This window comes from the organism of the source record quoted next, unplaced genomic scaffold (assembly GCF_019419815.1).
Source record: "Pyrus x bretschneideri cultivar Hongxiangsu unplaced genomic scaffold, Pyrus_bretschneideri_v1 Contig43, whole genome shotgun sequence".
In the NCBI taxonomy this organism is placed as follows: domain Eukaryota; kingdom Viridiplantae; phylum Streptophyta; class Magnoliopsida; order Rosales; family Rosaceae; genus Pyrus; species Pyrus x bretschneideri.
Window position 1 is genome coordinate 2,046,781 of NW_025999757.1, and position 25,163 is coordinate 2,071,943.

The 25,163-nt window shown below is 39.3% G+C and overlaps 2 protein-coding genes across 2 annotated transcripts; both read right to left on the minus strand.

The window, feature by feature from the left end:
• LOC103964541 lies at positions 1-2,650 on the minus strand. Its single transcript, XM_009377483.3, has 2 exons — positions 2,493-2,650; positions 1-1,206 (listed from the first exon to the last, which is right to left on the minus strand). Exon 2 carries the CDS (start codon positions 1,154-1,156, stop codon positions 182-184), a length of 975 nt encoding a protein of 324 aa, XP_009375758.2. The 5' UTR covers positions 1,157-1,206; positions 2,493-2,650; the 3' UTR covers positions 1-181.
• A 1,374-nt stretch (positions 2,651-4,024) lies between these two features.
• LOC125469456 lies at positions 4,025-24,196 on the minus strand. Its single transcript, XM_048566802.1, has 3 exons — positions 24,088-24,196; positions 23,716-23,815; positions 4,025-4,343 (listed from the first exon to the last, which is right to left on the minus strand). Exons 1-3 carry the CDS (start codon positions 24,194-24,196, stop codon positions 4,025-4,027), a joined length of 528 nt encoding a protein of 175 aa, XP_048422759.1.
• Positions 24,197-25,163: the final 967 nt, after the last annotated feature.

Genomic DNA, 25,163 nt, shown 5'->3' on the forward strand with positions numbered 1-25,163 from the left:
TCATGGAATAAAAATGATCTCATTTTTAATGTTTGATAACATTAATATGAACAAAGCAAAGGATAAGGTGATAAACCACACATTCCTTCACTTGCAACACAAAACAACATTAAAAGCCAGAGTCATTTCTTCTCCGAGATGGGGTACACATCACCAGAAACTAGTCATCAGCAGAAGGCGGCTACTGCTTACGAGCTCGAGCACTGAAACCCGCAAACCAAGCAACTCTCATCAGCTGCATGCCAAGAATCAGTACCCACCACGACACTAGTCCTCTGATCGTATGCATCATCCATGCTGGTGCACTGAGCTCAGTTCCAAGCTTCAGTCCCCTCATCAGCTGCAACAGCCGGTAAGACTCGTACACTACAGGGGTCACCAGCCAAACCGGTGACTGCCAATGCCAAGTCAGCATCTCTGTCAGAATTTGTACTGAAATAAGCAGAAGGTAGGGGCCCAATAGAACTGCAAATGAGATGAAAGGCAGCTGGGGTTGGAGGAAGCCCTTTTGGGATCCAAAAGCCATTATTAGGGGAACGATAAATCCAGACACGGTTGCAACCATATTCCAAAACTGGTAGCTAAACGGGGGCTTGCTTTTACAGGCTTGTTCTGGCTGTTTAGGCCGAGCACAAGAATCGGCCATGAGTAGAAAAAGGGTTGCGCCAAGATTAAATATACAATCAAGTCCGACCAAGGAAAGCAGGCTGGCTATGTTGGGGCCAAGGAATATGGAAGATATTGGTAGCCACAAAGTTGGCACCATGCCGGTGATGAGGAGAAGAGAAGGGCCCAAGAGCCACATTGGCCATTTGAGGACCTGAAACTCCGTTTTTGTCTGATTACTTGCATCAGTAAGCGTTTCACTGTTGGTTTCTGGTGCTTCATCATTGCTAATAGAAGAAAGGGTTTCAAATATGTTGGAGGTTTTATTCAAGAAGTTGTCACCAGCACTCTCCGTGGGGGCGTATGAGGCAGCTGAGGGCTCGCAGCGAGTCAGTTTTGTGCAGCAAACAGGGGAAAGTTTTATCCGAATGTGAGAAAAGGTGGGTATATGTATTGTATTTGATGTGTTCACTGATTTCTGCATTGCAGGGTGGACTCTGCGAACATTATTGGCAGACATCATGAATGGAGTTTGAGCTAATGATGCCATTCTTGGGTAATGAGTCAAATACAACTTTGATCAGACCTATGCTTTTCACTCTGAAACATGCGAATATAAAGTTATAAAAAAAGAAGTGAGAAATAGTAAACAGAAAAGAGGATGTAAGCAAAGAAAAATGTTGAGAAAACAATGGCCTCTCGGCTGATGAAATCACACATTATGATCATATACTTTATTCCTATCAGACAAAACAGTGCATATGACAAATCTTATAAGTAGACCAGCAAATCTATGAACTTACGAAAATCATGTTAAACCAAGCAAACCCTTATAGATCAACATACAACTTTGCAAGCAGATGCTCAAACGATTTTTACTGTTTGCCTTCCGACATGAATGTTCTTCAAATGGCTAATAGGGACTGCGGTGCGGTGCTTCATCATATCCTCTTAATTTTGGGATAAAAATTTACAACAGGACTGATTTCGCTATCGTGGGGCATCAAAATGCCTCTTCTAGACTTCTAATATGGCAACAACACCCCAGGACCAACGTGACTAATTGGATATTTTTCTAACACCATCTAGACCCAACCTGTTTTTAAGTTACCAACAATTACCAAGTACCAATTTATTCTTCTTCTTTTTGTTACAGTTAAGGTCAAACTTTTAGTAAAGACTCTCATGGTTCATCAGAGACTAACACGATTTCATACAATTGAGGAACTTTAAATCCCCACAAGAATTTACTTCAGATTCCCAATTGCCAACAGTATACCCTTAGGCTGCCTTTGTTGATTAACTTGGATGGGATAATTCACTAGATTCAGGCATACTAATGGAATAAATGGATGACAAACTTCCAAAATTCGTCCAAGTTGAAGGTAGAAGACGGAGTATTCATTAAATTTATCGGTCCTAATCCTACCATTTTCAATGGGGATTAGGAGGGACAATTTACCTTCATGATTACTCATCTTCTACCTTCAACTTTGACCAAATTCCGAAGTTAGACATCCATTTACTCCACCATGCCTCGAGTCTAGTGATTTATCTTATCCAAACCAATCATGTCCAACAAACACAACCTTAATTATCAAGGAAGAAACTATAAGCACCCACAAAGTGCAATTCAAATGGTATGTCCATTTCTCCTATGCGCAAAACCCAATTTTATTCAAAGATGCATCTTTCGCATAACCATTCAATTAGAGAGGAACCCTTTTCCTGGAAATTTTATTGCTATTGGAATACCCAATCTTTTCATTCCCAACGGTTTTCCCAGCAGCCAAACAGAACAAAACGTATAATTTAAAGATGAAATGTGCAAGGAAGAAACAGCAATACGGAGAGAGAATTGGATTAGGGGTCGAAATTAGGTTTACCCGTTTGAGGTCCTTCTTCTTCAGCCAATCCGAGAATCAATCTGATGGCCTGGGACGTTGGAACATATTAGCGTTGCGACGATTGCGACGATTGCGACCCTGTTGAAACGGGACGGCTTGAACCGGGTAAGAACTAAAGATGGCGGGTGTTGCCGTGCAGTGTAACGAGGCCTCATATTATTATTAGAGGAATGTTTGACTCGTTAAGATTGAGGAGGGTTTCACCTTTAGATATTTTGACAGATTCAGATATTTTGTGTTTACGATCGAACTGTAGATTTTATAATTTATTTTGTAAAATTAATGTTGTAAATGTTTAATTTAAAATAAATCAACTGTAACATATAAATACACAATTTGTAAGCGATCTCATATGTATTGATTTAAGTCTTTTTATTGACACCTAACTTTAATTAAGTGAGATTCATATTTTAATAGAGTTCTGCTATATCCACCCTATTCATGTTATTATCTCGCTCACCATAAAATCTTAAAAAATTAAAATGTGTTGTAGGGCTATTTGCCTAAATTGTATTTAGGACAAAGAGGCAAAGGGGCCGGCACCAACATGGAGAGAAGAGAGAGATATAATTTTGAGGTGTGTATTGTATCACTCCATTGTGCCTTAATTTATAGCAGTAGGGAAGGTTAAATCCTTACCCTATTAAGATTACAACTCTAATAGGAATTAAACTACCAAATGGAACATACAAGATACTCCTAGGTACACTAAGATTTACACAATCACATTCCTAATATAATAGGATTGCAACACTCCCCCTTGAGTGTGTAAATACTCAAACAAAACACTGCATCAGATATTCAACAGATAAGGTAAAACAGTTGATGAAGTCATCGGCACAACGGGTGAATGCGGGTCTCAAATTTAAAAGAAAGTATGCATGAGTAGTAAAACTCACAAAACCTAACTATGATAAAACCTAAGGTAGGTAAAAACCCATAGACTAAGGAGAAAAGTGAGAAGTATGCATAATATCTAACACAAATGACAAACAGGACGAAAGTAGTAAACTCAACGGAGTATGATCATCCCAGGATGGGTGGCTTGTTAAAACCTCGTTAGGTAGCAAAAATCCAGTAGGACAAATGCTCCTAATCGTAGGAAAAAGAGTACATTAAAATCAAGTAAATATGCTTCAGGATACTCCCCATAAGTTAGATATAACTTCCAAATAAGAGAATTACAAGCAATTCAACTCAGATAATTTACGCATATAGATTCCTTGGTCGAGCTTCTCAAAAGTAAACTTGGGCAATGACTTAGTGAAGAGATTGGTCAAGTTGTCCTGGGAACGAATTTGCTTAACTTCAATGTTTTGATGTTGTTGTTGCAGGTCAAAATAACAGATCTTCGACACTATGTGCTTGGTGTTGTCTCCCTTGATGCATCTCTTCTTTAACTGCTCAATACATGTTGCATTGTCTTCAAAGATCGTCATAGGAAAGTCAACGACGGAAGTAAAACCACTAGTGCTTCGAATATGTTCCATAACTACTCTCAACCAAAAGCACTATGCTTTACGCAGAGCGAGAATCTCAGCATGGTTCGAAGAAGTCGCAACTAGCATTTGCTTGGTAGGCGTCCAAGATATAACGATGTCTCCAACGGTAAAGACATAGCCCATTTGTGAACGTGCCCAATGTGGGTTAGACAGATAACCAGCATCAGCGTAACCAACGAGGTTAGAATCAACCCGAGGACCTAGAAGGGTGGCGACTCCTTTCGAGGATTTATGGGTGTAGAACAAGCCCAAATCCGTCGTCTCTTTGAGATAGCAGAAAATGGCTTTAACACCATTCCAATGTTTGCTTATAGGTGCATTGTTGTATCTAGCCAAAAGATTAATAACGAATGAGATGTCGGGTCTAGTGCATTGAGCCAAGTACAATAAAGCACAAATTGCACTTAGGTATGGAACTTAAAGCTCCAAAATCTCTTCCTCATCCTTATTGGGATGGAAGGGATTTCATTTAGCATATAGAGTTCGAATGACCATAGGAGTACTTGAAGGCTTTGCTTTATCCTCATTAAAATGTCGCAACACTTTCTGTGTGTAGTTCGATTGATGTACTAAAATTCTATCCGAACAATGCTCGATCTCTAGGCCGAGACAATAACGAGTTTTCTTAAGATCTTTCATCTCAAATAACGAGTTTTCCTCAAGCTCTGTGGAAGTTCCGATGAGGTTCAAGTCGTCGACATAAATTGCAATGATCGTAAATCCAGAATGTGACTTCTTTATGATCACGCATGGGCATAATTTGTTGTTCACATAACCCTGACTTATCAAATATTCACTCAGACAGTTATACCACATCCGCCTAGGTTGTTTCAATCCATAAAGTGATCTCCTTAATCTAATCGAGAGAATGTTTCGTGGTCTAAAACTATTTAAACCAGTCAATGGAAGTCCTTTTGGAACTTTCATGTACAATTCCGCATCTAGATCCCTATAGAGATACGTGGTTACCACGTCCATAAGCTGCATAATCAATTTTTCAAAAACGACCAAACTGATAAGGTAGTGGAATGTTATGACATCCATTACGAGGGAATACGTCTCCTCGTAATCAATCCTAGACGTTAAGAGAAACCTTGCACTACGAGGTGTGCTTTGTATTGCACTATTTCATTCTTTTCATTACACTTCCTCATGAAAACCCATTTATAACCCATGGGCTTCACATGTGGTGGAGTAGGAGCTACAGGCCCAAACACCTTACGTTTCGCGAACGAATCGAGTTCGACCTGAATTGTTTGTTTTTAGTTTAACCAATCCGTTCTACATCAATATTCATCAATGGAACGTGGTTGAATGTCATCACTAAGCATAATGTCAAAAACAGCGGTTTACACGAATGCATCATCGACAATCATCTCATTCCGATTCCAAACCTCATCCAATACTGCATAATGGACCAAAATCTCACGATTCTCGGGAGTTCGGTATGTCTCATCTAAGACATCACCGTAATCTAGAATAATCTCATGTGTTGGAACATATCAGTAAGCAATGGTCTAATTCAAACTAGGGTCACTAGTTTGTGCCATTTTCCTCTTTTGGGGTTATGAATCCTTTGAACCAGGGGGCCTACCACGCTTCAGGGTAGGACAAGGTGATTCGTTAGCCACCAGTGGACTAGGCCGTATGGGAGGTGCGATTGTTCCACCCTCGGGGATGGTCCAGCCTTCCAAGGTAGTGTTACATCATACGTTAAATACGTTCATCCTTACATGTGCGTTTGCAGCGGGTATATGAAAATCTAAAATATGTCACACTTCAATTCAGATTGAGGGTACAGGGATATAAATGAGACATAGTGGGAGTAATCCACGATAATTTACGGCATTCTACACGAACGTTAGTGATCTTATCTTCTCTTAACGATGGGAAGACTGCCTCATCAAAGTGACAATCTGCAAAACGTGCGGTAAAAATATCTCCTATCAAGGGTTCTAAGTGGCGAATAATGGATGGCAAATCATAACCGACATAGATTCCTATTTTTCTCTGAGGACCCATTTTGGTACGTAGTGGCGGCGTTGTTGGCACATAGACTGCACACCCAAACACACGTAAATGCGAGATGTCAAGCTCGTATCCAGTAACTAACTGTAATGGTGAATGAGGTTGGGTACAATAGGCCTTATGCAGACCAAGCTGTGTGCAATATTGCATGGCCCCAGGCAGATACCGACAAATTGGTTCACATAACCAAAGTTCGAGCTATCATTTGAATGCGCTTTATGAAAGCTTCTTCCAGGGCATTTGGGGTGTGAACATGGGCTATAAGATGTTTAACTTCAATCCCAACAAAAGGTCTATGATGTAAACTCTCCAACATTATCCAGTCGAATCGACTTGATCAAATAATCAGGGTGGTGAGCCCTTAGCTTAATAATTTGTGCTAGAGTATGCAGCATTGCGTGTGGACAATAAGCAAGCATGTGATCATCGCGTCGATGCATTAACCAACACCATAAAGTATCTAAATGGTCTGCATATTGGTTGGATAGGTCCCTAAATATTCCCTTGAATCCTTTGAAGAAACTTAGGGGGGTCATAAATACTCTATGTAAGTGAGGGTTGAATGTTTAACTTCCCCAGGGAGCAAGCTTTGCAAAGCAGATGGCCGAGATAAGATTTCAAGTGATGCCCATGTGATACTTTGAGGATACGGCGCATCATATCTCGTTTAGGGTGTCCCATTCGATCATGCCAAAGTAGAAGAGTGCTTTGGAATCCAACCATAGGGCTGGCCACGTGATGGTTCTCAATGGCACGAATGGTTATTATGTACAATCCACTCATTAGACGTTCCAGCTTCTCGTGAATACGCTTCTGGCCATATTCGTAAGAATTGATACAAAGAAATTCAGAACCATTCTCTTCAATGGTTTCAACATGATATTGATTATCTCGAATATCTCTAAAACTCAACAACATTCTTCTGAAACGTGGAGAATAAAGTACCTCTTTAATGGTTAATTTAGTACCATGGGACAATATAATACAGGCCTTTCCGTATCCTTCTATCAGGTTGGATGGGCCTAAAAGGGTTATCAAAGGTGCATTTTTACGTACGAAGTTAGTAAAATAGCATTTCTCATGCAATATGGTGTGTGTGGTAACACTATCAGGCAAACAACTAACTTCCCCACTAGTCATACCTAGAAATAAATTAATTGAATCGGTCACATGCGTAAATACAATTCCATTCATTTAATTAAACAATTCAAGAAATAATATCCATAATTCAAAACAAACCAAAACCAAACAAATAATTCTAAAGTCTTAGAAAAATTGTCTAAAAATTAAACCATCGTCTTAAAATTTAAGGGGGGGTTCGACCATTAGGGGTGTAAATGCCCTAACATGTCTTATAAAAATAAAACTTTATTCTTCCATGGGAGCAGATGCCTCCTGAAAATTTGAAACCTCCAGAGTTGTTGTAGTATCTTTGGGATTTTCTACAACCGCAAAGTTAGACTCACGACGGGAATGATACTTAGCAATAGCCTCAGGGATAGCTCAGCATACGCATGACCACTGATCATTTGATCCGCAACGATAGAACATGTCCATTTCAATGGAAGCTATTTGAACGGTAGCTTTTTCTTTGTTCTTGAAGTTTGGGGCTTTAGGGGCAAAAGGTTGGTGCTTCTGGGTCAAATTTCCTCCCTTGGGTAGGCCTCTGTTTTGTTGACCTTGGGCCCGTGGTAGGGCTTGCCACCCATTTCCACGGCCACGATGAGGTTTCCGTCGGTTGTGGCAACTAGAATTGGTCACATGCACTTCAGGCGTAGCGTTTCAGCCAGTAGGTCGAGCTTGATGAATCTTTATCAAAAGTTGGTTCTGCTTTTCAGCAACAAGTAAAACAAATATCAAATTCGAAAATTTGGTGAACTTATGTGCCTTATATTATTATGGAAGGACAATATTGGTGGCATTAAAAGTCAAATAGCTTTTCTATAGGAGATCCTGTTTGTTTAAGTCATCTTTATAGAACTTAAGTAGTGATCATATTTTACAAACTTCAGAGTTGTATTCATTCACAGACTTAAAGTCTTGGAAGCGTAAATGTTGCCAGTCGTGTCTTGCTTCAGGAAAGTAAATGTATTTCTGGTGATAAAACGATCGGCCAGAGCAAGCCAGAGGGTACGTGGATCCTCCTTTGCTGAGGTATTCAGTTTGCATTGTCACGCCCTGATCCTGACATACGTCCAGGATCGACACGTGACGTCACTCAAAACTCGTATATCTCACATAACCCGTCTCAGAAATATGGCAAATCACAATTCGAGAATCAAATCGCAAAGAAATTTTTCGTTTACCTATCTAACCTCCTCATTAGATTGCCTACGTACCCTCAAATAGGGATCAAGCCATTCGTAGTTCATTAACACAAAATCAGACGTTTATTCCACTAAGTTCAAAAAGAAAACATAGCATTCCTCAATCATTTATTATAACCTGATAACATGTAGTTCCTGGACTCAAGCTACATAAGCAACCTCTATGAAAACATGATTTCTCTCCCATCCAACATATAAATCATTATGTCTCATCCTGATATCGTAATTCACAACATACATCATATTTAAGAACCGACGAAACACAAACCATTCTCTAGCCGCACTAATTAATTAATTTGATCAAAGTAATAACAATCATTCCCATATCTTCTAAATTCATACCTTATGAAATCAAAATCGAATCATGAAAACTTCCGAAGGAATCACTCAGACGTCCAACATATTTTATAACTCAATTCAAACTCAATGAAACCCAAGGTGGATACGATCCCGGACCATCACTCAATGGAATCGGGGAGTAGGAGAGATTCTGAACCATCTCTCAACGGAATCCGAGTGGATACGATTCTGAACCATCACTCAACGGAATCGCTGGGTAGGAGGGATTCTGGACCATCTCTCAACAAAATCCGAGTGGATACGATTTCGGACCATTACTCAATGGAATCGCGGAGTATGAGGGATTCCGGACCATCTCTCAATGGAATCCGAGTGGATACGATTCCGGACCATCACTCAACGGAATCGCGGAGGGCCAACAACCATATATATAATGGCTCAAAGAAATGAGACAAGCACAAGTTACTTAATTTACAAAAGTTCAACCAAGGGAAATAAGGCACAAATACTAAATTTAGAATGAATCAACGAAACGGGAGATAAAACCATATCGAAGCAACAAATCCCCATCACCACGAGTTAACGGTCTACCGCTATTCCTCACATTTCATTACAACATGCCAAGCAAACCAATCAAACCATATCAATATATACATGTCAAATCTCATTTCATAAACTTAAATCAATGTCTCAGTATTGGAAATAACAATTCAATAGAAACATATTCATAAAACCAAATCATATCCACATAGGATGATAATTACGAAAATAGAATAATCACCAATATCACTTATATTAAAGTCACTCACAGAAATGATAAACCTATATCAAATCAAACCATCTACTATGTAACACTGCATAACTAGAAATAACCAAATGTTGTGCACGGAGTTTGTCTTCATAAATGGTAAAATGCCACCTATTGGTAATCACACATCTTGTTCCCTTGTGGAACAATATTTAACATGATATGAGTAATGATCCATCGGAGCTATCACTGAGATGTGAAACCATGCTAACTACACAACATTTTTTTCTTAAACATAAATGTTTGGACTTCATTAATAGCAACTAGATCATAAAAAAAAAAAAAAAAAAAATCCATTTGTAGCACATTCTTGCATAGCAATTACAGGAAAGCAAGACAACCTTGGAAGGAGCATGAGAATAAAACTTGAACCCACTTTTAATCCCACATGACTTGTAGAATAGTTAACTAACGTACCACAGTTGAAGGCATCCGGAAAACATAATCAAGACCAATATACATCTTTGAGGGTTGGAAATGTAGAAGTATAGTTAAACTAAAGCTATTAGGGACTTTCCAGCATGCACTAATGTACTATTAGATTACCACATAACACAAGTATTTATAGCTCGGTGCAAAGAAAGTAGAGATGTTATTTGACGAGGCAAAGAAAGTAGAGATGTTATTTGACGAGGTCTTACTCCAAGGAGATAATATCAATAAACACTTCCCAATAGTGTAAAAGAGTTAATTCAATACTACCATATGTGCAACATCATGGTGCAAAGACTGCAGCTCAAGTCTCACAAATTCTATAATCTACAGAGACAGTGTGATCTGGTGACAACTAAATAGAGAGCACCTCCCTTGTTGCTTCACTAATCTCCCCATGATAGCACGATAATCAACCAAAGCATTTCAACCAAATGTATGTTCTCACAGTAAATTAATAATCATAATTATGCAGATATATAGTATCTTAAGAAATACATTTTCCAATCTTTAATTATGGGAATTCTAGTTCTTTGATTCAAAAACTATCTCTCATCCATACTGAAGCATGCCAATTTGAAATAACAAAACTCATTGAAAAAAAAATCAAAATAACATAACCAAAGCAATCCAAATCCAATGACAAGAAACCAAAGTGGAAAACCTTATCCCAATAATCTGAACTCGGAAAGCTAGAAACTATAGATACCATGCTGCTGAAGCTGGATCAAGAACTCGTTTGGTTTCTTTTTGAACCCAAAAACCCAAGGCTGAGACTTGATAAATGATGGGGGTATCACTATCACCTTATAAGTGAACGAAACTAAGCAAATCGAAAATTATAGTGGTTAGAGAAGTTGAGTTTAGGTGGGAAAATAGGAAGAGTAGAAGACCGCAGGCCCCCCTGCACTCGTCCACACCCTTCTCCGATTCGTCCCCCTTCTTTTCCCTCGTTGATTTGCAGCTCCTCCCTTTCTCCCCTTTCTCCTTGGTCCCCTTTTCCCCGTAAGATGGCTGATCCTTTCATCCCCAAAAAGGGTTTTGGGCCACTTCTACCCCTAAGTGGAAATTAAAATAATTTCCACAATCTATAGTTTCACAACTTCAAAAGTCCGTAACTATACTGTTATAATTCGGACTCACAAACGGCTTTCGCCTATGCGCTCGTGGCTTTGAGACCTATTCGAAAACGTTACTTGTGACCTCAAAAGGTCATTGAGTAAATAATAACTTTCCAAACTTCACTCTTCGTAACTAGTTTATTTGAAATCTAATTTCAAATAAACTAATATAAATTCTCGAAAAATAATATAAAATCTCAATAATACAAATACGTAGATTATAATAGTGAAATCTAGAAACGGGATTTCACATGTAGTGTATCATGGATGTGTCTACGGATGAAGATCATAGTAGTAGCTTTCTAAGCTTCGTCGACGGGTTCATCATCGATAGGTTCCTCAGTAGTAGCTCTAAGACTCTTTGCACTAAGATGAAGCTTCACATCTTGAACCCACTTTAGGTAGTTTCTTCCAGAGACTTCTAGAGCAATGAGTTCGAGCTAGTTCAAGTTCGACATGTCCTAAAATAGAGGGTACAACAAAACGTGGTTAGTCATACGGAAATCCATAGACATATATCATAGAACATTCAGGTTCTATAGACATGTATTGGTTTAATTTGAGCATGAAAGCTACAGGTTTCATGTGGTAAGTTTTGAATGAAAACTTCAGGTTTCAAAGGCACTAAATTCGAAACTGCAGGTTCAATTTAGTTATGAACTCCCAGTTCATATATAGGGGTACCTGCAAGAACACATAATACAATATACAATAAAGTGTAGTGGATTTGTGGATTACTTCAGGAATCCAAGTGTGAGTGCATCGGGACTACGAAAGATAATCAATGATTCAAAGAAACGAAATAATTTATTGAATCGTTAATTGTCAAAAAGTGAACTTCATGTCAATAATTTTGGATTAATTGTCAGATTAATGGATTACTGGTCACTTTAATTAATTCAATAGATCGGACCATACAAAGTCGATTGTAGAAGCAAAATAATAATAATAACATTTAGGTTAAAATTATAGAGAATGCCAAAAATAGGATTGGATTCGAAAAACCATAGCCAATCATGGTGGGCTTAGGTGTCGTGTGCAGGGCAAGGCCCTAAAAGGGTTTACTGGGCCATGGGTTGTTACGGGTGCAGCCTAAATCACAGCTGCAGGCCACGACCCGGGGTCTGGGATAAGCCCAGTGGTGTGGGGGAACATGGCTCAAGTCGGAAGTTGGCCATGGGTGCATGCGCGAAGCCCAGCTACGGGCTAGCTTCAAATTTAGGCTTGGGTGTGAAAAGGCCAGTCAAGAAATTGGCTTTGAATCGTAGTCCAAGGCTAGGACAAAGCCTAGCAAGCACAAAGGCTTGCTGGCATATTGGGCTAGGCTGCAGAGGATGGTCTAACAAGGCTGCAAGCCTGCTGGTGGGCTCGAGGCTGCCCATGGAAGACCCAACCCAGGTCGAAGCCTAGTTGTCTGTGTAGAGGCAACAAGCCCACGGGGCTGCTGCACGATGGTCCATAGCATCAAAACGACACCATCCCAAGGTGGTGGTGTGGCTGCAGGCTAGCCAACTCGGCTTGTGGCCAGTGACGAAGCTGCTTGAGGTTGCGGCTCGACAGCAAAATATCCCTTTTTTTTTTTTTTTTTTTTTATGAATCCTAGGGTTTAAAAAACCCTAATTGCTTCTAAATTAATTTCGATGCTTTCACTCACAAATTTCACATAGCATAATTACGTATTGCATGAACAAGTATCTTTGTTAATTAATGAAACTCTCTTTGTTAACCAAAAGAGGGTCAAAAAACTACTTAGTTTTCTTTCACACAAAAAAAATGATAGGCAATAATGTAATTTTACATGTCCAAATTTTACTTTTTTTTATTGAAACCTTACCTACAGGTGATGTTAAAATAGCTCCAATATTTTTTTTTTAAAAAAAAAAAAAAGAAAAAAAATACCAAAAACAAAAACCTCTCATTCCCCCCACGTTCTCTCTCTCCCTCTCTCCTTCTCATTTTCTAAAAAAATGTGTTCATACACACAAAGTGTGTGGGCAAATGCTAATATATATTGATAAAATATATGAATATATGTACAATATATATAATTGAAAGGAAAATATAAATATAGAGGGTTCATGCATCATAGGGAATGTTTTCATACTTCAAGGTCTTTTCAAATATCTTAATTTATTTTAAAAGAACATGATTGACAGAAAATAATTGAAAGCCTTTGATTTTGTAGAAGAAACCTCCTCCATGATCCTTTAGTTCCTTAGCTTTTGACAAGATCGTGTTGATAACGTGTTGTAGGCCTATTTGACTGAACTGTATTTAGGATAGAGAGAGGAGAGCGATCGACGACAATAGAGAGAGAAGAGAGAGATGTAATTCTGAGGTGTGTGTTGTATCACCCCATTGTGCTTTTATTTATAGTAGTAGGGGAGGTTAAATTCTTACCCTATTAGGATTCTAATAGGAATTAAACTACTAAAGGGAATATACAAGATACTCCTAGATACACTAGGATTTACACAGTCACATTCCTAATCCAATAGGACTGCAACAAAATGTTATTTTTCTACCCACTATTATTCCTAAAATAACCTCAAATATGCTATTTCTCCATCCACTATTATTCTTACAAAATTGAAATGTTATTTCCCTAATAACAAAGTCTCCTCCAACTATAATCTACCAGCAAATGAATGACCCTCCAAATAGTCTACTGTTGTATGATTATGCACTCCAATAACTATAAATTTCCAATCATCATTTGTTGTCTGTTTCTTTTTTACAGAGCTAACATGGGAGCATTGGCTGCCACTGACCCCAACTTTAAATATCTTCCCTTTAAATTTTATATATGACCCTTACAATAACTGAGGCAAGCATAATAGACAAACTATTTATTAATCTCTTTTTAATTTAAACATAACAAAACACTAACCGTTCCAAAATAGGGAGACTTTTTCTAGTGATCAATATTGTTAAGAATTCATATTATATGAGAAATCAATGATTAAATGATAATTTGGCTGTGTACAATAAAAATGAGTGGAAATCAATGGTTGGATGATAACTTGGTTATATACAATGAAAAATGTATTTGATTCTATTGATTGCGAAACGACGTTACTAAAATATGAGAACATGTCGTCGCCAATTATAAATGGAAGTATATTTAGTTTTCAAAAGCTTCTTGTTCATGGCCCCATTATTGTAATTTTCTGACTGCACCACTTCTTACCTTTTAATTGTGAAGGGACATCCATTCCTTTTCGTTTTATAATTCCTTCTATCTCCATTCTTTATGTATTTCTTGCGAATCCGACTTACATTTTTCATTCTTTTCACAATCCATTATTCCAGTTACCTTTTCGCACCAACCTTTATCAGTCAACTTGTACTTGAAATTTCATTAAAAAGTGAGTAAAAAAATAAGAAATTAGAATGAAAATAACAACACTTTTTAATAATACTGGTCCTATTTTAATCTTAAACAGAAAGACAAAACAACAAAAATTATTGAAAAATTACAAAAAATCCCAATCTAATTAGTATGTAAACCCAACACCGGTGTTTTATAAGGCTCACCTAGGCAGCTTCGAAGGCTGGGCAGGTAGCTTGCCGCCTCTATTTTCCAGGTGCAGTGTAAGGTGTCGACGAAGTGCACATTAGGGTGTCCGGGCATTGTATTTTCCCTTTTTTGCCTTTATTTTTTTTTTAAAAAAAAAATACCCAAACCAAAGCCATGCCAGCCATGAACCTAAGTTGCAAAACCGTACCAGGGAAGAAGATGAAGAAGGCAAACGGCGAGGGCTTTCTTTTCTCCTGACTTTTCGTTTTTCAATAATTTTGTTCTCTTTGAAATTTAAATAGTCCCCACTTTGCTAACATGTATTACCCCACCATCTTTTTTTTTATGAGAACTTTAATGAAAAGCACCCGGTATTGTTCACTTTAACAAAAAATCACATTTTTACACTAAAAAGTCAATCCTGGTACTATTCACTTTACCGTTTATTTTGTCATTATTATTAAAACTCAAAGTTTTCAAGCCCTTTTTATTAGTTTTTTTTTTATTCAATTTTTTTTATATTATTTATTAGATAGATAGATAAGCATCTTTTTGTGTTTATTATTTATAGATAAGCATATTTTTATGGATAATCTCCATTCCAACAAAAAAAAAAAGATAAACATCATATAATCATATTTCTCTTTTATTTCTCTTCAAATTCCCTATAACTACTCCATTAAGTCATTCTATTCCTTTAAATTCCCTATAATAATTGCTTCACTCATCATTTACTTCATTTTAAATTCCCTATAATTGCTCCACTCAACCTTTGCTTCATTTTAAATTTCCTATAATTGCTTCACTCAACTTTTATTTCATTTTAAATTCCCTATAATTGCTCCACTTAATTTTTATTTCCCTTGAATTGCCTGTAATTGTGAATTTCCACCTTTATTTTCATCGAAATTTCCTATAATTGTGGTCACTCAGCCTTTTTTCTATCAAAGTTCTCTATAATTACTTACAAAAAAAAAATACAACATTTTAAGACTATATGACATAGTTTCTAAGTATAACCAGACTTAATAATGAAGAAGATGTTATTATCTTTGATTTAGTTATAATTATATTGGTTTTTCAAAGTATTCTATTTTATAAATATAACTATATATAATATATATTAAAATTTTAGATACCGTGAGGTGAACGCCTAGGCGGGGCTATCCATGTGATGCCTCACCTATGCCTTCACCTTTTAATACATTGCCCAACACACACCTAGGGATGGCAATTCTAACCGTTAGACCTGATAACCGCGGATAACCGACCGAATGGATTGGATTTGGGTATGAAAATTTGGGTATATTTTGGGTAAGGGGAAAAACGGTGAATATTATTCAGTTATGATTTTGGATATGGTCATAGGGGTCTCCAATCTGTATCCGTCCCCGAATCCGAACCGAATAATATAATATAATTATGTAATATTAAAATATTAAATAGTATATATATATATATATATATATATTATATATATATTCATTATTCACCGAATCCATTACCTTGAAAATATAAAAATTGCATTGTGTGAGTTGCATTTTGTGGGAAAGTTCAAAATTTTTTATATGAATCAAAATATATGATAATTCAATGGTACTTATAGGAGATATCAAAGATTAGCCAACATTATCAATGTTTAGCTTTAATTTTTATGCTTTACAAAATCTAATCACTAAATCATTTTATCATCAATTATGTAGTGACGAAATTAATATTTCCTAAATTATCATGTGTCAATTGGACGAATATATTTTTTGTATTGACGAAGATGGATATAACCGTTAACTAATGGGAATCCTGTTACCCGGTGGGTATGGTTATGGATATGGTTAATTTTCGTGGTTATAGGGATGGATATAGTATTTCCGTCCTCAAACTGAACCGTTGCCATCCCTACACACACCCATCCTTCTTCCTCCTTAACTGTTTGTATTCCCTCGAGAAATAACCCTTATCCTCAACGTCAGTTTCGTATTCCAACCAAAAACCGTGAAGCTTACCTTCAGTTCCTAGTCCTTCCAAAAAAAACCCTGGCCGTAGTTCAAGTTCACAGCAAGTCCTTCCAAAAAAAAAACCCTAGCCGTAGTTCAAGTTCACAGCATTCTGACAGTTCTTGATGCATTGGTGAATAGAAAAGCCATTTCGGTGGCAAATGGAGGATCAGGACTAAGTAGTCGTTGGTTGGCAGTCTTCACTCTTCAAGTGAGGTAGGAGCATAATGTTTCAGGTTTTTTCCGTTAAAATTTCATGTACTATGCAGCAGATGCAGTAGCGTTTTAGGGTTTAGGATAGGTAGCCTTATGATTTAGAATAGGATCAGGTCTTTGGTTGCCTTCTTAGAGTTATTTGATCTTTTTTATTTAGTGGCCACTGGCCATCTCTGTTTTTTTTTTTTTTTTTTTTTTTTATTTAATTTTTTTTTTATTTTAATTAAGTCGAAACCCACTTGTTCTCTTGTTTTTCTTCTGTTTTGAAGAAGAAAGTCATATCAATACATTCATACAAATTTCATATCAATATAAAAAGATTTGGTATTTGTTAACAATACAATCAAAAAAAGAAATTAATATATGGGATATTTTGGATGCAGTCCCTAATCTTTAACATTCTTTAACTAAAACCTTAATAGTTTTCAAAGTTTGATCAAAGTCCCTTGACTTTGTACGCCTCATTATATTACTATTAATATTTTTATTTTTATAGTTTTGACATTAATTGTTTGATATTTTATGAAGTCCCTCATTATAGAAACGGTTACAATAAAAAAATTCAAACATTTTGATTGAATAAATGGATAAAAACTATGTAACAATAAGAAATAATAAATGGCAAAAGAATGTATTCATAGTGTTAAAAAAATTGGTACATTTTGCAAAAAAAATGATACATTTCACATATAACAAAGTGGTACATTAATAAAGAAGAATGAGTACATTATAAATAAATTAGGGTACAAATAAAAAATTAAAAAAATTATGAATACAAATGAATTTTTAAAAATATTGGCGCTAAAAGAAATTAATATATGGGTACAAATTAAAACTAAAAGGAAAATACTACAAATTTCAAAAAAATGTTGCAAATTAAAAGTGGGTACAAACTAAAAATATAAATATATGATACAAAGTTTAGCCATAAAACATAAATATACCATATGTAATTTTTTTATCATTGACTAAATATACAATATCATGTGGCGGTAAATGACACACCCCGACCGAGATCAGGACGTGTTGGCCATCACACGGAGGTGACGTAACCATGTGCACAGTGCGGAAGCTAATAAAATAGTAACGTAAAAGTACGAATAAATAAAAACTAGCATACATAAGTTAAAAGTAATAAGTGCTAGCGTAAGTGAGACGCTAAGTTCAGAGCCAAAACGCCTAAAGCAGTCCAAAACGAAAGATGCGACAATAATACACCCGAAGGTGGCCCTACGCTGGTGATCGTCTGTCAGAAATGCCGGGAAAGCCCTCTGGGAAACCACCAAAAATGCTAGCTAGCTAGAACCTGGAGGGGCGCAAAACAAAAGTGTGAGTGGGCAAAAACAAAGCTTTTCAAAAACCATTTAGCAAAATAAGTTCTAACCCCTCGCCGTAAAACCTGTATACTTCCCAGAAAGTAAACATATGTACGTATATATAGATATGCCAATCATGCTCAAGAATATGCCATGTCGGAACCTCAGAATGAAATGCAAGTGCTCAGGTATAAATCACATCAATAATACATAATCTGGCAGCCGGAGTCACCTAACGTGACCTGTGCGGCTGCATCTAGAGCTCAAATCTCAATCACAATAACTAAACCTGCCCACGAGTCGGAACCACCTAAAGTGGTCTGTACGACAGGCCTGAGTGTAATACATATAAACGCTCTAGTGCTACGATCACGTGAATGCTGTGCGAATAATCGCGGGTCACCTACGAGTCGGAACCACCTAAAGTGGTCTGTACGACAGGACTGTGCACCTAACTTGGATCCAAGCTGAGCGTGTGGTGCGGGAGGTGAACATCACGTGAAGGACTGTGCCCTACTTTGGGCGGGAGCACTAACACCGGGGGTGCAGGTTATGAGCTCTCTAAGCATCTCTAATCACTATTGAATGCAAGTATTAAATCACGTTTACCTGGCACTTACCTGTGCGTCCACAGCACCAAATATGCATATGAATATAAATATATACTCCCAGTAATGCAACTAATAATGCATAAAAGACAATAATATAATGCATGGCATATAACTAATAAACATTTAAATTAATTTCTGAGAAAAATATCAGTATATAGGTATATACGGAAAACCAAAAGCCCACTCACTGATAAGTGGAAGGGTCGTAGCCCCCCTGCCTCGAGTGACCACGCTCGTCCTCGGGATACGTCTCACCTATATGCGAAAATACTATAAAAATGTTAATTTTAAAGTACATAACCTTCCCTTCGTAATAACTTCTCATACATTGCTCAAATTGGACAATTGAATATACCAACGTGCTCTACACAACCTCAGGATCACACCCAAATTTTTAGAAAAATTTTCCACCGCCGCACGCTCCGGCCACGCGCAAGCACGTGCCTGGCACGCTGACGACGTTAGGAATATTCCGTTAGTTCTAACGGATTCCGTCAACGGCGTCAGGAATATTCCGTCAGACTTGACGGAATATTCCGTCTCCTTCCCCGGCGAGACTCCGGCGACGTCGCCGGCGCCGGAAAACTGGAAAAATTTCAAACGTTGATATCTCGATCGTTTTTCGTCCATTTCATGAAATTACTACCAAATTGAAGCTTAGACCTAGGAGAACACAAATATACCACTTTTAAGGGTTAAAAACCACAAGATCTTACCTGTCCACACAATCCAATTCCGGCCAACTTCAAAAACAGTGATCCCGACGTCCAATTCCTTCAAACGAACTACTCTGAGACTCCTTGGGACCTCACCAAGCTACCTACAAGCTTCATTTTCCCTAAAACGTGAGAAATTACGTTTGCATGAATAGTACCCAAAATCGGACTTCGTGAAATCGACGTGAAAACGTTGATATTCTTACTTGAAAATGGTACGGTTGGGTTCTTACAAGCTCCACGAGTTCGAATATGGGTTTAGTTTCTTCGATCTGTGAGTGTTTAGTGTGCTTGTATGTGTGTCTGTACGTTTATGGTGAAAGGGAAGAGAAATGGGGCTCGGGGAAATCACAGGGAAAGGGATAGGGACAGGTGGGAAGTGTGGGAGTGTGTGTGTGGTTCCACACATGCCAACAAAGCTCACAACGAAAATTAAACGTAAAGAAATCAAACTAGGGGCAATTTCGTCTTTTCACACGTACGTTAAAATGTTTTTGGGACGGGCTGTCACAACCTACCCACCTTAATAGAATTTCATCCCGAAGTTCAAAACAACCTAATAACAACCCCTAGTGGTCAAAGAACAACCGAGGATACAAATCTCTCATCCGATCTTCTGTTTCCCACGTAGCTTCCTCGACTGAATGATTCCTCCACAAAACTTTCACTAAATTCACCGTCTTGTTCCTTAGAACCTTTTCCTTCCAATTGATGATCGTCATCGGTTCCTCATCATAAGTCAAATCTGGATTAATTTCCAAGGGTTGCGGAGGTATCACGTGAGACGGATCAGCAACATAGTGTCGAAGCTTGGATACGTGAAACACGTTATGCACTCTAGCCAACTCCGGAGGCAACTCCAACCTGTAAGCTACCTCACCAACTCACTCTGGGACTCAACTTGCCTTTCTTCCCAAACCGCACAACACCTCTCCACGGCGAAAACTTCAGAAATACCCAATCTCCGACCTCATACACTCTATCCGTAGCGTGCCGATCTGCTAAGCTCTTCTGCCTGTCCTGGGCTGCTTTCAGGTTAGACTTAATTACCTGAACATTCTGAGTAGTCTCCTCAACAATCTCCGGACCCATTAAGACTCTTTCTCCAACCTCAGACCAACACAACGGTGTGCGACAAGCTCTACCATATAATGCCTTAAATGGCGCCATGCCAATACTCGAATGAAAGCTATTATTATAGGCAAATTCCATCAAGTCCAACCGCTGGTGCCAAGCATCACCAAACTGCAACACCGAAGCTCGCAACATATCCTCCAAAGTCTGAATGGTTCGCTCTGACTGTCCGTCTGTCTGAGGATGATACGCCGTACTGTAAAGTAGTCTCGTACCCAAAGCTTCTTGAAAAGCCACCCAAAACTTAGATGTAAATCGTGGATCACGATCCGAGACAATACTCACAGGGACACCATGGTACTTCACAATCTTCGAAATGAACAACTCCGCTAATTGGCCCAAAGAATACTTCTCCCTCACTGGAATGAAATGTGCCGACTTAGTGAGCCGATCAACGATCACCCAAATGCCATCAAAACCATTATGTGTACGCGGAAGCTTGTACACAAAATCCATGGTAATATTTTCCCATTTCCACTCTGGAATGGGAAGCGGCTGCAACAACCCAAATGGCTTCTTTCTTTCTGCTTTAACTTGCTGACAAACAGCGCACCTACTCACATACTCAGCTATCTCCCTCTTCATACCCGGCCAATAATAAAATGGTCGAATGGTATGATACATTTTTGTAGCTCCTGGATGCATGGCATAAGCCGAGATATGTGCTTCATCGAGAATTTCTTTCTTTAAATCCAAATTATTCGGCACAAACATTCTTCCCTCTTGCATCAACATGCCATCCGAATCACGAACTCTGAGGTCTCTCCTCCTTCCTTGATCTCGAGCTTGGATTAGTTCTTGAGTCTGCTCATCAGCTACCTGAGCTGCAAGCACTCGATCAACTAAGATTGGCCTAACTTGAAAATTAGCAAGTAAAGCCACTTCTCGATCTTCTGCTTCTAATCTCACTCCCGTAGAGAGCAAGTCCGCCAAAAGAGGAATACGACTCGCATACAACGCATTAATGCGGCCCTGAGACTTCCTGCTAAGTGCATCAGCAACTACATTCGCACGACCCGGGTGATAATCAATCGTACATTCGTAATCGCTGAGCAACTCCATCCACCTCCGTTGACGAAGATTAAGTTCCTTCTGAGTAAAAAATACTGAAGACTCTTGTGATCTGTAAAGATCCTACATTTCTCCCCATAAAGGTAGTGTCTCCACAACTTCAACGCAAAGATAATAGCGGCCAACTCCAAATCATGTGTAGGGTAATTCAACTCATGAGGTTTCAACTGTCGCGAAGCATAAGCAATCACCCTACCATGCTGCATCAACACACATCCCAGACCATTCAATGAAGCATCACTATAAACCTCGAAATCACCACTATCGTCCGGGAGTGCCAAAACTGGTGCATGAGTGAGACAATGCTTCAACTGCTGGAAACTCTGCTCACACTTATCACCCCACTCAAATTTAACATCCTTCCTCATCAACCTCGTCAGTGGTAAAGCAATCACGGAAAAATCCTTCACAAACCGTCGATAATAACCTACTAAACCAAGGAAACTTCTCACCTCAATGACGGTTCGCGGTTGCTCCCAATTCTCCACAGCTGCTACTTTCTGAGGGTCTACCAAAATACCCTGAGCAGAAATGACGTGCCCCAAAAACGCAACTTGGTCTAACCAGAACTGGCACTTGCTAAACTTAGCATACAATTGGTGTTCCCTCAACCTCTTCAACACCAAAGTAAGATGTCGAACATGCTCCGCCTTCGATTTCGAATACACCAAAATGTCGTCAATGAAAACAATAACAAACCTATCCAAATATGGCTGGAATACTCGGTTCATCAAATCCATGAAAGCAGCTGGTGCATTCGTCAACCCAAATGGCATAACCAGAAACTCGTAATGACCATAACGAGTCCTGAACGCCGTCTTAGGAACGTCATCCCTACCAATTTTCAGCTGATAATATCCAGACCTCAAGTCAATCTTGGAGAATACACAAGCACCTCGAAGCTGATCAAACAAATCATCGATACGTGGCAATGGATAACGCTTTTTAATCGTCACCCGATTCAATTGCCGATAATCAATGCATAGCCTCAAAGTTCCGTCTTTCTTCCTCACAAACAATACTGGAGCTCTCCACAGTGAAGTACTAGGCTGAATAAAACCCTTGTCCACTAATTCCTGCAACTGAACTTTCAATTCTCTTAACTCAGCGGGTGCCTTACGATAAAGAGTCAAGGAAATAGGATTCGTACCTAGAAGCAACTCAATAGTAAACTCCATGTCTCGGTCTGGTGGTAAACCAGGCAAATCCTCGGGAAAACATCGGGAAAGTGTCTTGACTACCCTCACATCCTCAACTCTACTAGGAGGAGCCTCATCCAATACCACATGAGCTAAGTACCCCTGGCAACCTTTAGACAACAACCTTTTCGCTCGCAAAGCCGAAATAACGCCATGTCTCACCCCACTCTGCTCACCTACAAAAGTAACCACAGGTAGTCCAGAATGATGAAACGTAACTATTTTCCCGTAACAATCAATATTGGCACGATAGAAATGCAACCAATCTGTGCCCAGAATCACATCAAAGTCGACAATATCTAACGGGATAAGATCAGCTGGCATAACAACACCCTCAACTATCACTGGACACCCTGGGTACACCCGATCTACAATACATCTCTCTCCTCTAGGCATAGCGAACTCTAAATCGTACCCTAGAGGTGTGGGGCAAGGTTGCGTCACTTGAGCAAATGTATGAGATATCACAGAATGTGTAGCACCACAATCAACTAATACTCTAGCAAAATAACCAAGTATATTTAACGTACCCATAATCAAATTTGGATTGTTCTGAGCATCCTGCAGCGAGATATTATGAATACGTCCTTGGGTCTGCTGTCGTCCACCGCGACCTCTGCTCGTCTGACCACCACGATTCTGAGTACCACGCCCCTGACTAGGCTGACCAGACTGCCTCGAAGACCCCGCACTACTCGAAGCAATCTCTCCCTGCTGGAACTGTCCTCCCTGAAACCACTGAGAACCGCCTACTAGAGCTGGATGATACGGCATATAGCCGCCAGAATACGGAGGATAACCACCTGAGAATATGGGTCCTGGGGATACTGATATTGTCCTGGGGCATAAGGAACAACATCACCCTAATAGTGACAGGCACCACCTCGACCTGCCTGCCCGTAACTACCCGGACCCTGAATCTGCTGAATCGGCGCAAGCGGCGGCAAGAAAGTCTGCTGCGGCTTCTGCTGCTGACTTTGGGGACAATTCGCAGCTCGATGTCCCATCTGCCCACAAGTAAAACAACCACTGCTGCCACGTCTACACTCACCAAAGTGTCGATTATTACACTTGCGGCAAAGTGGGGCCCTACCTCGGCCACCATCACCCTGTCTCTAGCCTCTAGCACCACCAGCAAACCTACCTCCACGTCCTTGACCAGTGGCACTGAAACCACCGCTAGAAGAGCTAGAACTCGTACCACCTCTCTTAAAGTTCTGAGTCGGACGAGGCCCGAGCGATGCTTGACCTTTACCCTTATCGTCTTTCTTCTGATTACCATTCTTCTCTTCCTCATCACTCTCGCTCGACATGTTTTCTGAATCCTCAACTCTCAGTAGAACCTCATAAAAGTCCTGGTAAGTATCACAGTGGGTAGTGGTCGCCATCAAACGCCATTTCTTCTTAGTTCCTAAGCGAAAACGACGAAGCATCTCCGCCGGATTACCAGCAATCTCAGGATAATAGCGAGACAAATCAGTGAACTTCCGATAGTACTCATTCGCTGTCAGCTTCCTCTGTTTCAACTCAGTAAATTCCTGCTTCTTACGATCAATGTACTCAGGGGGCACAAACCTTCTCTTGAATAACTTAATGAAAACATCCCAACCGGTCTTCTCAGTTGGAGTCAAACGACGAAGTTCCTGCTCCCACCAGGCTGCAGACTCCAAACCCAGAAACCACGAGGTCGTCTCTGCCCACTTCTCGACAGGAAGATTCCCCTGACTATTCAGAACACGAAAAATCTTCTCAATGTGCTCTAACCATCGCTCTGCACCCTCATGACCTTCATTACCCTCAAACTTATCCAACTTCAAATTATACATAGTCTCCAGAGGAGTCATCTAGGGAGGGCGGATCGCCGACTGAATAGCTGTAGCAATAGCTTCCCCCAGCTGAGCAATATCAGGGAAACTAGGCTCAGCAGAGCGACGTGGTTCCCGACGAGGTGGCATAGTTCTGACAGAAGACACCAAAACCATTAGAATACTCACAAAGACACAGGACTGCCAAACCTACACTCTGATACCAAACTGACACACCCCGACCGAGATCAGGACGTGCTGGCTATCACACGGAGGTGACGTAACCATGTGCACAGTGCGGAAGCTAATAAAATAGTAACGTAAAAGTACGAATAAATAAAAACTAGCATACATAAGTTAAAAGTAATAAGTGCTAGCGTAAGTGAGACGCTAAGTTTAGAGCCAAAACGCCTAAAGCAGTCCAAAAGGAAAGATGCGACAATAATACACCCGAAGGTGGCCCTACGCTGGTGATCATCTATCAGAAATGCCGGGAAAGCCCTCTGGGAAACCACCAAAAATGCTAGCTAGCTAGAACCTGGAGGGGCGC

Coding starts and splice junctions, on each gene's coding strand:
- LOC103964541 (XM_009377483.3), bottom strand. CDS start 1,156: ATGGCATCATTAGCTCAAACTCCATTCATGATGTCTGCCAATAATGTT.
- LOC125469456 (XM_048566802.1), bottom strand. CDS start 24,196: ATGGCGACCACTACCCACTGTGATACTTACCAGGACTTTTATGAGGTT. Junction 23,816..24,087: donor TGATGAGGAAGAGAAGAATG/GTAATCAGAAGA, acceptor ACTTGTGGGCAG/ATGGGACATCGAGCTGCGAA. Junction 4,344..23,715: donor TCAGCAGATTCAGGGTCCGG/GTAGTTACGGGC, acceptor TCTTTTGGCTAG/ATACAACAATGCACCTATAA.